The sequence below is a fragment of the Thunnus maccoyii genome, chromosome 5, assembly GCF_910596095.1.
Source record: "Thunnus maccoyii chromosome 5, fThuMac1.1, whole genome shotgun sequence".
Taxonomy (NCBI): domain Eukaryota; kingdom Metazoa; phylum Chordata; class Actinopteri; order Scombriformes; family Scombridae; genus Thunnus; species Thunnus maccoyii.
In genome coordinates this window covers 26,227,853-26,245,503 of record NC_056537.1, presented here as the reverse complement: position 1 = coordinate 26,245,503, position 17,651 = coordinate 26,227,853, and the positions used below count along the sequence as shown (strand labels likewise).

The following is a 17,651-nucleotide window of genomic DNA, read 5'->3' as shown; positions in this document are numbered from 1 at the left end:
TCAATCTCTCGAGTAGAGAGAAGAGCCTGTCCATTCTCTGTCTGCAGCAGCGTATTTGCTGACAGCAGCAGCTCAGCTTCAACACACCTACCTGACTGGACTGTGACAAAATGTTAATTATGTTATTCAGTCTGTAATGTAGCTATAATAAAAATTATAAAAAAGCTATAAAAAAATAAAATGAATTTAATATAGACTGATCTGTTCATTTGAATCATTTATATTTATTGAAATGTGGTGATATCTGTACATATAGAGCCCCAGAGGTGATGCTGTTATTCTGTCCAATAAAAACATGAAGCTTCACTTTACATTCAGACAAACTAACGTAGCAGCTACAATTGTTAGATTTCATCTGTGAGACCACTTGTCTTCCTAAAGGAATTATATCATATATCAAAGCGCTGCAGAGACATTAGAGCCAGCGGTAAATTAACCAAAGAGCTGCACAGATCAGTTCACTGGATCATGTTCTCACCGGGATGAGAACATGTTGACCAGCCAATCATCTCAGGAGTCGGGCTGCTAACAGCTGAGCGGCTGGTTTCACCCGGTCAGCGGCTCCTCACATCTCCAAAAAGGCACAAGCAGATTTACAAACAAGCGTTATTTGGATAAACTGAACACATATTGGGAATTGAAATGCTTACTTTCTTGCCTGAAGAAATATTAAAACTTAATAAAGTGACATTTTAACAGTCCTACAGCTCAGTCTGGCTCAAAATCTCACGGACTTCCGGATGGTGCGAAATGCATTCTGAGATAGGTTGGGCCGTGAAGGATCCTTCTGTTGGATCCTCCAAATTTGGGAAAAGAAGGCTGCATTTCTCAGCTGCATTTGAAGGAGCCTTCGAAATGAGACAGCCTTGGTCAAACTGCTGTGACACATTCAGTCTTCAAACGCAGCCTTCAAAAGATGCAGCTCGTGAATTGAGACACAGTTCATATTTGGATGAGAGGGTGGAGTTGACCCTAATGCTAGCTTCTAGCTGGGTTAGCATGGTGCATTTACAGTCTGTGGTTAACTGTGATAATGCTAATTCTAATTTTCGCTAGCAAAAAATACACTTAAAACCATTAAAATAAAATGTACTTAATGGAAAAAAACAGAACATCCGACTCCTTAGAGGGTCTTTTAGTACAACCAAACGCTGAACAAGACTTTTTTAGGTGACCAAAATGTTACAGTTAACTTTAATGATCTGAAAACACACAAATAGCAATGGCTATGGCTATACTCTGTGAATCTGGGTTTACGTCATGGTTATGTCACCTAACCAACATTGTCACCATGGTAGCGACTTGTCTGTGATGGCACCCACCTGTCAGTCAATACGGCCATGCCCTTAATTATGCATAACTTTAAACCTTAATAAAATTTAAATTGGTGAATTATATAAAAATTTACAGTTGTCATGAATGGGGAAATTACCTATAAAGACCAAAACCTTTTTTGTACCAGGCTGTAAACATTTTTCTTTCTGCTGTAAAGTTGGGCATTTTAACATGGGGGTCTATAGGAATTGACTCGCTTTTGGAGCCAGCCTCAAGTGGCCATTCGAGGAACTACAGGTATTGGCACTTTCACATTGGCTTCTTCTTTCAGCCCTGTAGGTTGCCGCTTGCTCAAAACAAGCCGTATCTGCCAGCAGCAGGTGAGGAATATGTCATTGTTGTTTCCATGGCAACCCATACCACAGTGTGCATCTTTCTCCATCGTGTGACTGCATGACGGTATTGCTCTTTTTCCATGTCCCCACGCACATCTGTGCACGGAGACGTATGGGTCTCTTATTTTTGCCAATATCTCCGGAGACACTCAGACCGTCTCTCAAGGGCATCCTTTAAACAACTGTCCTTTTTATGCTTCTTTATTCTCCTCCCCCCTTCTTCACAACTGAACACCATCAATCTAGCCATTTACCTTAACTTTATTTCTCACTCCATTAGTTTCTAGGACACAGAGCGGCACAGGGAGAGAAAAGGGAGAGGGACAGACAGAGAGAGAGACAGGGAGTGTGACAAAAATGAAAAGAAAGTTTGGCTCCTTGGAGAGATAAAATGTAATTTCACAGTCAACTTGCTGTGATATATTATTTCACAACAATGGGGTGTGGGCTGATATGAGCCCTGCTTGGCACCTGTACAGAGCAGTTAGAACATCAGCGATGGCTCTCTGGAGAGGTTGGTGGTGTGTGTGCATGTCTGTGTGTGTGTGCAGGCAAAATTATTTGAAAATCACCTGAATGGAGGTACCAGAAGGGTCCGGCCCACTGGGTGTGAATGAGCACAGTCGACTGTAAAATGTAGTCATGATACATGGCAAAAAAATGTTTAGTTTAGAGTTATTTAATATGAAATAATATTTCCAGTCTGTGATTTCATGCCTTTGTGTATTGAGCTTTAGTGGGAATAGGCGTTGTAACAGCAGGTGTGTATAAACCTGACCCAAGAAAAAAAAAAGACAAAATCCAATACTCTCCCAACATCTTTGCAGTGAGACAATTCAGCCAAATGAAAGAATCTAAACACCATTTATTCCAGTAGCTGCACTCACTCATAGCTCCTGCTTCACCATTACACACACTGTTATCCAGGAACATGGTAAGGCATTGATAGATGCCTCGTGCTTCATTAGCTACAGTCTCTCCACCTGTGAAGCCATAACACAATATGAAACAGCTTCAGCCAGAAACCCAATGCGGCAAAAAAACCCTAAGCTATGCATTAAATACAGCAGACGGGATGAATTCAAAAACAAGATCAACTGACGTCCATTCAGTGGTGCTTACGAAGCCGTCACTTTTTTTTTTATATTAGATGAATTGTCAAATATTTAAGACAAATCAAAAAAACAAAAGTTTGCCAGTCATTAGTATCATTGAAGTGCATTCAAACTTTCAGACCAATAGATCAAAGGTGTATATATGGGTGTATCCTCATCTGTATCTCACAATTTGCTGTTCTTTTGAAACTGGGACACCAGCCCCAGCACTTGCTCTGATGCCGTGATGACCTTATTCTGCAGGTAAAGTGCGCTGTTTGTAGACGTCTCATTCAGGAAGTAACGATAGTTCACCATGATGCCGCAGGAGTTCGCAACGCCCCTGGGACTGGTGTCAGCGTGCCAGTTGAGCCGCCACATGATGGCGCCGTTCTGCAGATGGAAGTTGGCCACCGGGTTGAGAGCGTAGCCTCGCCTCTTTTCCCCGTAGAGGTACCAGGCACAGAGCCGCATCAAGACGGGCTCCAGAACGCGGGTCAGACGCTCGGAGCGCATCCACTCACTGGTGCTGATCAGCTTGCGGAGGGCATCTATGGCCGGGGTCCCCGGGGCTGAGTCAGTGGCCTGCTCCACCTCCCCCCACTCCTGCTCAGAGAGGAGGTCGGAGCCGCGGCCTTCCTTCCTGTACTGGCTGAGGAGGCCTTGGAGCCAAGAGGAGAAGCCTGGGATGGGTGACAGGCTGGAGAACTGGGCCATGTGAGGGAACTCGCTCTGGAGGGATGAAAAATAAAGAAAAAAGTTTTTATATTTAAATCCACTTTAGAGAAACACTATAAAAAAGATGCAGAGTCATTTGCATACATAGAGAGACAGTTCAGCACAGAATTGCCTGCCTTAACCAGCTTTAAGAGAAGAAAAGGAAAAACAAAAGAAAGAAAACTAGGAAAGGGATAGGGATGAGAAAACAAGGTAAGAGTATAAGGAAAACAGATGAGAGGAAGCAGAGATTTGATCCCCACTAGAATGCAAAGAGCTCCATTGTTGCAACAGTGGAAGTAAGGGAGATGAACACTCATCCTCAGTATCAAAACACAAAACAGAATTTTCTTGTGTGTGCTCAGGCCATTAGCTCCTCAGACAGGGACGGCATTACAAATCAACTCCATTGCTTTACGATCCTGCCCTGCTGATGGAGATGGATGATCCCCTCTCTCTCTCCTTCCCTCCCTCCCTCTTTATTCTATCCTCCTCCTCATCACTCCCTTGCACCCCACCTTTAATACCCGTCCTCTTCTCTCACTCTTCTCTCCTCCGAGTCTCTGTCTTGTCTAGACCACCCACACGCACACACACCCCCTACCCACCCACCCAGCCACCGACCCATCTTATAAGTTTACTTCCAACCCACTACACCCTGTCCTTTCGCCCAAAATACTCCCCCTTCTTCTCCGCCCATCTTCACGCTCCAGCATCTGGGTTGATAAGTGAAGGAGCGATGTGCTAGGCAGAGGAGTGAAAGGCTGCAGATGAAAGTAGAAGTGTCAGACAACCCCTGGAGGGACACACTGCTGTCTGTCTGCCTCTCTCGGCAACATTGTTTTCCTTTCTTCCTCCCTGCCCTTGTGTTTGTTCTCACTCTACTGTATCACCATCTCACCTTCTTCACTCCAACCTCTTCTTTTAACTACTGGGTGCCCCCATGTCGAGAATGGGCAGGGATGACAAAGAAAGAGAGTGGTGGAAATATGGATAAGGCCGGTAGGGAAGGTGAAAAAGGAACAGGAAGGAAAGGATATGGAGGAAGTGCCAGAGCTGTGCCCCAGGGTCCAATCGACAAAGACAAGCAAGACCTCCTCCCTTCATCTTAAATCATGACTGTGACCTGTTCTTTTCCACTCTATCATCTATCCATCATCATTGTGCTTCCTCTGTAGCTATGCTGCTCCTCTCTTCACCTTTACCTAAGGTAAAGCTCTATCAAAAAGCCAGGGCCTCTTCAGAATACAAGCGTGTGTTATGGTTTTGTGTAGCCCCGAGGGTAGAGCCTGGCACTTACACTGTCAGGGTCAGAGGTTCGATTCCCACTAGGGGCATAATAAATGGATACACTTGTGGAGTGTCCAGAAAAGGAATAAATGTCACATAAAAGTCACTTTACACTGCCCTACAAAGCCAAAATGCAGTGTATGTGCATTGATCAAAGCTGAATTAAGAATCTGAATTTTTGGCATCTGTTCTACCATACTAAAATCATTATGGATACAACATGTAAAATTTGGTTTTGGCTTGGTAATCTGCTCTAGAGGCCACAGTTGCACTTAACTGCACTGTATACCACAAGGAGTCAACCAACTATACATCTAAAGCAAGAGAGCTATATCAATTGAAAGCTAGCTGGTGAGGAAGACACAGGCTAGCCTTTGTTAAAGCTAAAACTAAATTTACTTGATTTTTTCCATAGCTGTTAACTGTAATTATAATAAAATATAATAATATATAATTTTTGATCACCCAACATTTGGTTATTCATTTTGTTATTCAAAATAACTATATGAGGCAGTAGCTGAACTCAAAAAGACAGCTAAACACCTGCTACAGCTAACTAGCTTAGCAGAGTATCAGAAAGTGCATTTCCATCATTGGTTTTTATTTTCAATGTGGGCATAAAAAAGGTTTTTATGTTTGGTTAAATGTGGACAAGTTAAGAAAATGAAAAAAAGTACAACAGCAACAAAGAATCGTGATGTACGTACAGGAAGCATGTGACTTAAATATCACTCAAGCTTCTGCTCTACTGAAGATTCGGAAAATGGTGGGAGATAAAAACACAGATAAATACAATTTTAATTTTTTTGCACATTTTCCATGTGGTTTTCCATCGTTTGAGGTTTGACTAGTTCTTAATTACCACATTAATGCCTTAATAAAAGGCATTGCAACCTTTCTATCCGTTTCTATCTTTCTATCTCAGCTTCACTGCTTTATAGTTACTGCTCTCCACTTTTGTAGGGCAGTGTAGGGAAGCTAAAAAGTAGTACACCTCTTTTTTTAGATGACTATTTTTTTCTTTAGAAAGACAACAAACATGAGAGGAGAAGATGTTGACATGCAAAGCTAGTAGACCTCTTGGTGAAAACAACAATCACCGTCTGTAACCGTCTTTACAACACAGTATGATATAACCTACTTTCCAACCTCCGACATAAGCAGCCCTAATGCCAAAGCAAAAACAAAAAACAATATCTGCTGAGCTCACTGAACCCTATGTTGCCATTAAGTAAAAAGCTTGCAGCAATCCTGTTGTATGAATAACTAAAGTGGAAGCAGCTTAAAGCTCTGAAACCTGATTTTATGAGGATATACTATAAAGAGCTATTTCCCAGCTGTTGGGTAGAGTGGTTTTTGATGTTCCATTCAATGTTCCAATCATTTAACAAGTGCTAGCTGGAGTGGCTCGACATGAAGGGCTCTTCTGCGCTTATTGAGCGGGATGGATGAGATTTCATTACTGCCTGTTTAGTGACAGAGCAGATTTCATTACTGCTCTGTTTATGTGTGTACATTAATGTGTGTATAAGCAACTGCTAAAACAAGTGGGCAATTAATGCTTTAGCGCTGAGACTGAAAGAAAAACTTAAACTTTTGAAAAGCAATCAAATCAATCAAAAATCTTGCCTGTCACAAATGTATTTCTTGCCAGAACACCGCCCTGCCAGCTGGGATGCACCTGAAGGCTACCATAGCTTTTTGATTGAACTTAGTATGCAAGTCATACAGAATGAAATATGTTGTTCCCAGGGTAGAGACAAAATGCTTTTTGATACTACCCCATAGAGGAGGAGCTGAGGAGCTCTGCTGAAGTTAACAGCTGTGTCTCTGCATGTGTCGCGTGTGCTGTCGAGATAAAGTGTTATTATCCAGCTATTATGGAGAAAGACAATTTAAATGCTTAGATAACTGATGTTCACATAACCTTGCCTCTTCTCAACTCAAAATGCTGAACTCCTCATTTTGGCATTAAAATCTCACATAATATAGCAAATATAGTTTAGTATCACAGAAAACTTTATCAGAGCATCATATCATTGTATATTATTATCATTGAATTTAAATTGTTGTTGTTCATATAAAATTTTGATTTCCTAAATTTTGTGTAATTAGCAAAACAATGTGAAATGTATGCAGAGGTCAGTATTTGAAATGATGTAGTGCAAGAATGACTTCAGTTTTATTTATTGAATATGCTGTATTACTGTAAATAAGTAGATAATGAAGTTTAGAGTTTGACTTTGACATACAGTAAATCCTACATTCATACAAGGCAAAATTATGTTTCCGATTTTACTTTACTGCTTCAGTTTACTTTTTCTTTTCTGTAGCAACCACAAAGTTTAGATATTTCTGTAAATTACATAAAAATATAACATTAAACCACAACTTACATAACTGTAACACTAAATACATTGCAAATGTAATCAAAAGGAAACAAATTACATTTCCTTTTCCAAATTAATTAGCAATTATGTTGCAATGCTGCTCACCAAAGTAATGATGCTAAAATAAGGAGAAATGCTTGCAAACATTCATTCAGTGGTCTGTATGGTCAGTTATAAACATTAAAACTTGTGCTAATTTGAAGTGGCTGTAGTCTGAGCATTTGATTTCGTGTTTTGCAATTTGTACAGAAGCACAGGATTTTGTGTTTCAGGAGAAGATTTTAGTAGTCAGTCAGTGTTTTGTACCTTAGACTTCTGTTGTGAAAACTGAGCAGAAGTGCTGTAATTGTAATTCTTTAGAATGTGTGTATCTGATGATCTCTCCAGCTCCTGCAATGAATATTAAAAAAGTAAACTAAAGGCAAACTGTCTTCAACTGTGATTAGCTTGTTTCTGGGATGCCACATCTATTTCTAGTTCCACAGTCAACCATAGACCACATTCTTGCTGACAAACATCCTAAACTATATCGTGCATCCCTCCTGCACCCACCTGCAGTTCCCGCACCACCCTCTTGATAAGGTAGTTGCCCAGCTCCACCCCTTGTAGACCAGCCTGGGTGGAGGAGATGGAGTAGAAGATGGCTGCATTGATCTTATTCACATCCTCCTCAACATCGAGGGTTCCAAACTCACGGACGATACTCTAAGAGAAAAACACATTTTTGTTGAGTCATCATCCAGACACAAACTTGCTGTTACTAGCTGAATAGCTCCAGTCAAGGCAGCAGTCTCAATACAATAAGCATTCAAACTATCTGAGAAATATATAATATATTTGAAATATCACAACCACCTTTTACTCAATGTAAAGAAAAGGAAGTCTGCACTGTGGAGGTCGCTCCCAGAGGAAGATGCACTTTAAAAGGTCTCATGCATTGTTTTTTACAGAGCAATAACTCATTTGTCAGCTGAGAGGAGGAACAAAATAGTAAATCCCAGATGTTTAACTACCCTCGAAGGTGCGTTAAAGTCAGACAAACCATTACAGCAGCCTGTGGCTATAGCTTCTAACCTGAATGTTATCAGAGATGTCTTCAGTGAGGGCCACGTGCAGCACTACCAGGGGCTCTCCTGGCATGGCAGCATGGGTGAAGGCATAGCAACGACGGTATGGCCCCACTCTGCGCTTCAGGTCAGTCCAGTTCCTCACAGGGTGGACAGCTTCATACCTGGCAGAAGGTTTTTAGTTAGTGTTTCAGTGTTCATACTGTACTGTTTAATTGACATGTAAGAAAAGAGATTATGATGCAACAAAAGAGGAGGATATCATAAGGGAGCGTGGATGCCCTTACTGGCTGATCTTCTGCAGGATCTCACAGGGGGACTGCCAGGTGATTCGCTCCAGACGGAGAAGACCTACAGAGAACCACTCAGACAGCAAGCTCTTCAGTGTGCCATTCAGGTCCTTGGAGAGAAAAAAGGTGAGAATTTAGAATCAACGTCCATACTAACTTAATAACCTAAAAATCACCACATTCTTTCACTTGTTGAGAACCACTCAACGGCCAATCTGTTGGAAAAATGGAAGCAGAATCTTGACTTTGTATTTGATAAAACACTGGTGTGCAGGTAAACCTCAGAAGTACATGATCAATGAGAGAAAGAATGTCATTGTATCCACTATACCATTGAGCAATCTAAGTTCACTGTATCTATGGAGGAATTTATCTTATAAAGAAGAAACACTATAAAAGTATTCTGATGAAATTGCTGCTTTTATATGACCATTAAAATAACTAGAAAAACACACATTCTTTACAACCTCATGACCTCTTTTATTGAAAGAACTCACAAACTCTGTCCTATTGACTGACAGCAGAGTAGCTAAAGTTTGTCTGTAGGCTATGAACAATTCCATACCCTATATCTTACACACTGTGCGGGGTGTACGGTCCCCTGGCTGTCTGTATGCCGTTTGAATGTTTTCACATTATGAGTAATGATTTGTTTGAGCTTGCAATGGGTGTAGAGGAGGCACTTCAATAAACAACTTGCCATTTCAAAGCAGGCCTGTCCTCCTGCAAAGGTCAGACTTCATTTAAAGCAAATCTCTTGCAAACACACAAACAAAGTGCACACGGTACATGCACGCAGACACACATAAATACAGCCTTATATTGGCTGTTCCATAGGATGACTTCACTGTGGGCCTATTTTAATGCCGTCTTGTCAGTCATAATAATAGCTAATACAAACAAGCTCAAGTACTGTCATGGTATAAAGGCCACTGGCTGAAATTCTGTATGAGCAACTATCAGAACCAAAACATACAAAATTTAAAATTCTTCCCCACATATACAGCAGACCCTGCATTATTCAACTCTATGGTTCAGAGGTTTCACGCTGGAAAAATCAGTTGAGTGAGGAGCAAATCAAAAGTAACCTTCAAAAAAAAAAAAAAAAAAAAGAAAAAAGTTCAGCACAACTTCCATCATTACTTCCCAATTTCTGCGATGTGTGTTTGTGTTGATGTGCATTTGTGCTCTTCAAACTTCACAAACTGCCTGGAGCAAAATAATCTATGATGGCCGATAATCCTGGCCCAGCATTTCTGTGGAAAATGCAGCACATCAACAACCCGTGAAAGCGCAGGCACTGCCTTAGGTAGCCAATTCTCACCCACACAATAGGAAGGCCAAACTGTAATGTGTACTCCATTGACCTAGCAGAAGATGAAGTCTTTTGAAATGGAAGGGTTATAGCACTCGAAGCCTCGGGTTAGGAGAAAGACGGCGGAAAAATAGGGAAGGGGGGAGAAGAAAATCCTGCACTCCATTAGAAAGAAAATGAAGCAACGCTTTTTGACACTGGAGCTGTATCAAAGCATTGAGGTGCTGATGCTTTGAGCTGATACAGCCTCTGCTACAAGGACCCTCTCTACCCTGAGCTGCAGTTATATTGTGATTATACAGAGCGATGAGGACTGCAGTGCCTGGAAGGAGCAGTCCGTCTATCCGAGGCCAAATGACCACTGTGTGCCAGTACCTTTACTCCAGTAGGCTGTATGCCACATGTCGCCTGACTCTCTGTCTATGGGGGTCAAAAATAGTCTCACTGATACTTTATGTAATCCTCTAGGAGGAAAACGACGTCTCAAACTTGTCTTTATGTCTTTCATCAGAGCAGGTGGAGAAGAATAAAAAGGCCTGGAGGTGGAAGGAGTGAGGAGGAACATGAAAAATCAATTACTGCACAAAGAGAGATTAATCTAGCGTCAAATTGAAAGAGCCACTCTTGCAAGAAACACAGTAGCAGCAACCTTGCAAATTCCAAACTTTCATAACATTTGCAATTTTAGAAATTTTATTATTTTTTCCTTCTATGATTCATCTTTTCTTTTGATTGCCACTTTTCTCTCCCCCTGGTATACACTATCAATACAGCGACTAAAAGCTTCATATTTACCATGACCTTTTCTCGTTTCAGCTCAATCAATTCTGGCAATAACAACACGCAGAGATTGCTGTGCACCACCAAGACCAAGGTGGTCAGCACCGAGTACAAGTGTGGACCCTGTAGGTAGCTTAGACCTTTTTAAACTACAAAAGGGTCCCAGTGGGTCTGGGTTATTGAGATTAAATGCATCTGTACCACCTCTCAGCAGGAATAAAATAGATATTGAGCAGGACAGGAGAGGCTACAAGTACATAAACTGATCATAAAGGTAACAGAAAACCTCTTTCACTGTATCATCAATCGGTGTCCAAAGAAAGCACATACTGTACCATTAAAAGGAAGTTTTCTTTAAATGGGTCCTTATGTTCTCAAGCGGGGCAGTTTTAGCTTTTGATGGCACACACATCCACATTTTGATTAATGCATCTCTCAGAGACAAGTTTACAAATCTGCAGTTTGCGTTTCATCTAGTTTGTTTGAGAAAAGTGGACACAACTTGGCAACTATGGTATTTGGTTTAGATTAGGCCATCATATCACAAAACACTGTGTAAAGCATATTTCCTGATGTTATGTTATGAAGCTTGTATTTGGTTTGGATTACCTCAACATCTACACACTATGGGGGTTTTCTGCTTATAGTTTCAATAAAACAACTGCTGGTGACCTCTGACACATAAACAGCAATTCTCCAGCACACAAGCTTATACAAAGCCGCAACAAAGCAACAGTATCATGCCAACTCAGTATGAATCTCGCTTAGAGATTCAGCCAACGTAGAGAATATGAACCAGATCGATGGTAAACCTGCATTTATGCCTTTATTCTGCCTAGCTAGTCAGGGGTCAAATGGCCAAGGACTGTATACACATTGTTATTGACAGTGAAATTAGCATTATATTTAGAGCTGCAACAATTAGCCAGTTAATTGATTGACAGAAAATTAATCACCAACTATTTTGATAATCGATTAATCATCTTGAGTCATTTTTAAGAATAAAATGCCAAAATTCTCTGGTTCCAGCTTCTTAAGCTTGAATATCTTCTTGTTTATTTAGTCCTCTATGATAGTAAACTGAATCTTTGGGTTGTGGACTGTTGGTCGGGACAAAACAAGACATTTGACATTTTATATCTAATCAATTAATTGAGAAAATATTTGATTAATTGATGATTAAAATAGTCGTTAGTTGCAGCCCTAGTAATATTGTGCATCAGATAACTTCACTTATTAAATCTACCCACATGCATCTACTACTCCATTATGTTTTAAAGAAATTATTTGCAAATACATTGTCTTGTGTTTATGAGAGGTGCAGATAATACACAAGCATCAATAGTTCTGTAATCTTGTAACTGTCATGATAAATACTTGATATATATATATACATACACACACATATGGTATATACTGTATATGGACAACTAAGTACTGCAGTTTCTATCTTGCTTGCCCTCACTGACAAGCATCTGGTGGTAAGCTCTAATTCCACTGCATAACAAGCGAAGTGAAGTGTCTGAATCACACGTATAAGTTGCTCTTCTGTAGCTTGTAAGTGTTGCAAACAGTAATAAGTGCACCGCTTTAGCTATGGTTAAAAAAGGGACTAGTAGAACATTCATCTTCACATTGCTTTAGTTTAGGTGCCAAGAAAGTACTTGAATGTGCAACCTTTGATGCCCTCTAATTATAAGCCCCTCTCTTTGGCATGTTATTAAAAGAGTTATCCTGTCAAATTACTCGATCTTTGCACTGAATAAGTGAGTATGTATTAATATCAAAACATCTATGGTACATTTTTATACTTTTTATATGTTTGAAAAAAGTCACCAGGCCATAGAAACTTGGTTGAGAAAGGTGCAGTGAGGGTCTAAATTAAATGCGCAGCCCACAGTGTTCATTTGTATTCCTGAACAAACTAGGTGCATGGATTAACATGACATCAAGCTTGCCATCTGAAAAATATTCCACTCTTATCCCACAGTGTGCATGAAAACTGCTGCACTCCAGTGCTGAACTGAATTGAAAATTGTAAATACAGTTGACTGGATATGAATGACTGAACAGTGAAGTGGAAAGGGTGGCATTTCTGAAAAATAATTTTGCCCAAAATGTGCCATTAAGGGGACAAAGAGCAAGGGAGCTCTGTGTGATGGAAAATGTGTATTTTTTCCACTGCCTTTTTCTTTCAATTGTGTTTTTTTTTTCATTCAAAATATTCATTGCATGCTTGATTTATATTCTGCTCTCTCACTTTGTTGCTGCTTGCCTCTTCATATATAGAATGGATCATAGAACAACAAGAGATTTCCAACACTATTGTTGTACTTTAAGTTGATCTGCCTGAGCAAGGCAAAAGGGAAATGTGAAGGATGCAGCTCTGAAATTAAGCTTAATAATGTCTTGTGCCAAACAAGCTCTGACTAACTTATTGGAAAAAATATCATAAACAATGAGGAAATTAAAATAGATATACAAGTTATTTCTTCAGTAGGGGTGAGGGAGGATAACTGGGGTAAAGTTCATTACCACTCAAGCTGTGATGAAATGTGAGCCATGTGATGACGGCAAAGCTGCGGGTGTATTTAGTTCCTCTGTGGGGGGGTTAGTTGTTGAAGCAGCTACACTCTTTATATTTTTATACTTATATAATATTGTATACACTGTCTCCGAATTACAATACTCAGGCAACTGTGCTAAACGTCTAAACGCGAACGGCACTACTTGACACATCAGAGCACCCGTAGAAAATGTAAACATACGCATTACCCTGATGTGTGGGCTCTCGATAGCTTTAGATGAGATAATTTCGAGCACATCGGCTCTGAGATCCACCAGAAACTTCACTCCCCCCTCGACCCTGCTTATATGGTTGAGCAACTGTCTGTAACGGGGGGTCAAGTTGTAGCGCAGTCTGTCTTCAACTTGCAAAATGGTCGCCAAGTCCCTTAGCTGGGTGTCCAGTAGCTTTCCGGCGAGCTCCGTCACACTTTTGTGATCCACCCCGAAATCTTGCGACAGCTTCGCCAGGAAACCGAGTTTGTCTTCCTTCTCTAGACCTCTGTAGAAGTGCATGAACTCCACGCTGCTGGATTCAGGAGGAGGGGGGGATTTGTCTCTCGTCTCGTATGTGGGTAAAGGTGCAACGACCCTCGCTAGTATCTCCTCCATGCCCGTCACACCGCCACGAACTGGGGTAGAGTAGCAGCGCCGGACGCTGAAGTCCGAGGCCTTCAGAGCGGCTTTAAGGACAGCCCGGTGTCGCCAGCACCTCACACTGTTACGAAGAACATAGATTACAGGGTGGGATATCATCGCCGGGAGGGAGGTCAGCTGTCTGTTTGAACCGCGACCAGTAAGCACATAGCAGGGAACCGTTTCCGGGTATCTTAAAGAGACAGTACAGCTGTCATGGCAACAAGGTCAGGGGTTCATGACAGTATTTAAAGGCCCCTCCACTCAAAAATATGTTTTTCTTCTTGTTCCTATAGTTGAATATTTGAGCTTCACTGTGCAGAATAATATGTGTGCAGAGTTTGACGCTAGAAGGTTGTTTTCACATTCATCTGCTGTAAGTAGAGTTTCACTGGGAAACCTTGAAATGTTTTCCAGTGACACACTCATCAACATCATAAAAACTACCTTGCAGTGACTCATCGAATGGACAAATCAGCAGATTTGACCTTTGTGACCAAAGGTGTAACAATATGATGATAAGAAATACCATGACAGTGTATAATAGCCAACACACAGCGCTATCTACTGGCAGCAGTCAACAGAATTTCATTTGTTAGATTTTAAAAACATGTTGCAAAAGCCCTCTCTCATTCTTTATAGCCAACAAAGTAAAAGAGGTTCACTTAAAATATTGCATAACTTTGATCCATGTAATAAATCCATGAGTAAATATACAGATATTTCTCCTCTATGCTAATTTTGTACATTTGAAATAGAATCAATGTTACACCTGTATTTAGCATGCTACACCAAAAATTTGGTCAGATGTGTTAATAATCAGTTGCTTTAGTTTATATTTTCTGAACACATGATTTCATGTTATCTGGTGATACTCAGAACTGTAAAACACATCTTTGTCTGCAAGGGAAATATCATATTCATAAATTAAGATCAACAAACAATGTACCACATTTCAGACGTTTTCAACTGATGTGGAAAAATATTATGCATCCCTAAACAATCTCTGTAACAGAAAAATACAAAAACTCTTCTGGAAAACATTGTGAGGCACATTTGATGTTTTGTCAATTATTTAATCAATTTTCTTTTTTACACTGTCCCTGTCTCATGTTGTAGTTCTACAGCTGCAATGTATATGCAGACTTATGACTGACATTTTCATGTTCTGCATATTTCATTTCAGCAAAAAAGTCTATTCTTAACAGAACTGAACTTTATATCATTTTCTTATTTTATTGCACTCATGTATTCATTCTTGTGTTTTATTACTTGATCGGTAATCTCAAAACAGTTTAGTCATTGTGCTCTTATTTGAGGCATTTCTGGAAACCTTAGTCTAGGAAGTCTGTAGTCAGCATATGTGTAAATAAAAATGTTTCCAGTGACTGTTTAATTGATTATTTAAAGTATGTACAAGAAGACAATCAATAGAGGGTTGTTTGTTTGTTTTAAAAATGTGAATCAGCTTTAAAGAAAGGAGATTATATAAAACTGACCTTATTGAACAAATTTTATGAATACATAATGTCATGTAAGAACAATAAATGCTCACTTTTGTTTTTTACTTATTTCTGCTATAAAGTTGACAAATTAGAGGGCTAGATCTTATGACCGCATATTCCATAGTTTATCGGTTAGACATATCAAAAAAGTGACGTCCACAACAATATGCATGTCTGTGTATATTCTTCTCATTAACTGTCTCCACCCTTTTCTCTGCAATAGAAGCCAAGCCTTCAACCTACAATCTATCGCATGTTACCGGCTATTAAACATGTTGGTTTATCTGTAATTGTAGCATTTTGTGGGAGCTATCAGGTCATGTCAAAGCTGCCCAGCATGAAAGAAGAAAAAGGTCAAGCAGCACAGTATAAGGGTCATTTTACAGAATCAGAGGCATTCTGCAGTGCAAACACTATTCCCACTTACAGATTTCTATCTTCATCCCTGAAAGAACTGTATGATCCTAGAAAGGATTGCCCTAGTCCTTGCTATTCATTCTCTATTTTTTAACTGCCATATTTTATGTATTCCTTTTGTTGGTATATACTTATAGATTTGGCCACCCAGCAGTTCCCAGATGCTAACAATTTGACATTAATATTGTTTTTTTGATTTCACAGATAGGCAGCATGTTCCTATCAACATTCTGAGACGATCACTCATCCATTTCTATGGCAGCTGTCAGAACAGAGAGGCAGTATACAAATGGCAGTACTTGTATTGCGATATGTTTCATAGAACATTAGTTTAAGTATTAACCGACAAAGGTGATTTGTCTGTCAGGCCTCTCAACATTGCTGTCAGTGGTGAGCACTTTCCTTCACTTCTGGAGTGGCATGAAATATATTACACATTCTAGAAAGATACATCATCAATATAGCCCATTTATTGTGTACGTGAGTTGAACCTGTACTTTAAATGGGACTCATTAGTATGCGTATCCTAATGAATAATAATGCAAAGACAGGTAATGATGTATGTCCACATCCAGTCACCACCATCGCCATCATTATATTTTTATGTCATCACTGTATAACATGAATTCGTTTGGCCTGTATCTGATTGTGAAGAGCTGTAGGGGGGCAGACTTACAGTACAGTTACACACACCACAGAGAATCATATCACAATCATAATAAACTGACTGGGCATAGATGATCCCAGTCTATAATTATGTGTTTTTTTAGTTTGTTTTTTTACATTTTTGTTTATTCATCATCAGACACCCTGCTGGCAGCTATAGTTTATTTTGGCCGAAGGTTTTGGAGTACACATTTGTTTACCCTCATGATCTATAGCCGCCATCTAATTCTTTCTGGAGCCTGTTTAATCATTTTCATTGGCTCTTTGATGGGTTAATTTCTGCCTGTGAGAGTACAGTATAAGCTCTATTGAGAAACCTGCACTGACAACCCTCTGAAGTCCACCGTATTAGGCACATATCATGCTCCTTATTGCTCCTGTCCACAGTACTTTTCCATTAAATCAAAGCCTCCTCTTCTATTGAAATTCGTCATCCAAGGTAAATACATCAAGCATGACCATCGGCCCTTCTCAAGGACAAACACATTGGTAATGGAAGTGTGGATGGTGGTGTGTAACAATATGAGCTGTCTCCCTTGAGTTAGACTGATAAATCGATTTGCAGGCACACTGGAAGTATATCAACTATCAGAGACATCCACTGCAAATGATGGTGGTGACTGGTGCTACACAACAGTCTGTAAAAGGTGCAATGGCTTTTTACATTATTTTTATATCACAGTTTTTGTCAACTGAACTATTTGTTATAGTTTCCCCATAGATAAGGTCGTAAGCCTATCCCCAGTCCCTCCACTTTGATAACAATACAAATATGACTCAAATATTTAAATGTAGTTATTCTCTCTTAACATTTGACCCCCCCAGACTTACATTTTCTTACTTAACCTACATCTACTCTATTTCATATGAGTGCATCATGCTTCCATTGCAAAACAATGAGATAGTAAGTAAGTCCTAATTACGAGATAAGGCCTCAATTATTTTCTTAATACATCGTGCTTCCGTACCACGATGTAGGTTGTGCTAGTCAATATCATGGATGTATAATAAGAGTAAGTTCTTATAATACATCCATGGTCAATATCAAGATGCCTCAAAGTTATCTTAAAACTGATGACAGAAGTTTTGTCAAAATGATTGATATCAACTCTTTGGGATACCCCAACCAGCCATCTCTGCAACGTCAACAGCACAGGCCTGTCCTGCCATGACAGGTCACACAATTGCACGGGTCACAGATTATTTCGTGACACCACCCAACTTCAACCAATCAGAATCCACATGGGAT

The 17,651-nt window shown here is 40.0% G+C and overlaps 1 protein-coding gene across 1 annotated transcript; it reads right to left on the bottom strand.

The window, feature by feature from the left end:
• Positions 1 to 2,515: 2,515 nt before the first annotated feature.
• mlycd (malonyl-CoA decarboxylase) lies at positions 2,516 to 14,045 on the bottom strand. Its single transcript, XM_042412666.1, has 5 exons — positions 13,389 to 14,045; positions 8,516 to 8,628; positions 8,236 to 8,392; positions 7,714 to 7,866; positions 2,516 to 3,496 (listed from the first exon to the last, which is right to left on the bottom strand). The coding sequence occupies exons 1-5, from the start codon at positions 13,932 to 13,934 to the stop codon at positions 2,951 to 2,953; spliced, it is 1,515 nt and encodes a 504-aa protein (XP_042268600.1). The 5' UTR covers positions 13,935 to 14,045; the 3' UTR covers positions 2,516 to 2,950.
• Between the last annotated feature and the right edge of the window lie 3,606 nt (positions 14,046 to 17,651).

Coding starts and splice junctions, on each gene's coding strand:
- mlycd (XM_042412666.1), bottom strand. CDS start 13,934: ATGATATCCCACCCTGTAATCTATGTTCTTCGTAACAGTGTGAGGTGC. Junction 8,393..8,515: donor ATCCTGCAGAAGATCAGCCA/GTAAGGGCATCC, acceptor ACCTTCTGCCAG/GTATGAAGCTGTCCACCCTG. Junction 7,867..8,235: donor ACATCTCTGATAACATTCAG/GTTAGAAGCTAT, acceptor TTTTTCTCTTAG/AGTATCGTCCGTGAGTTTGG.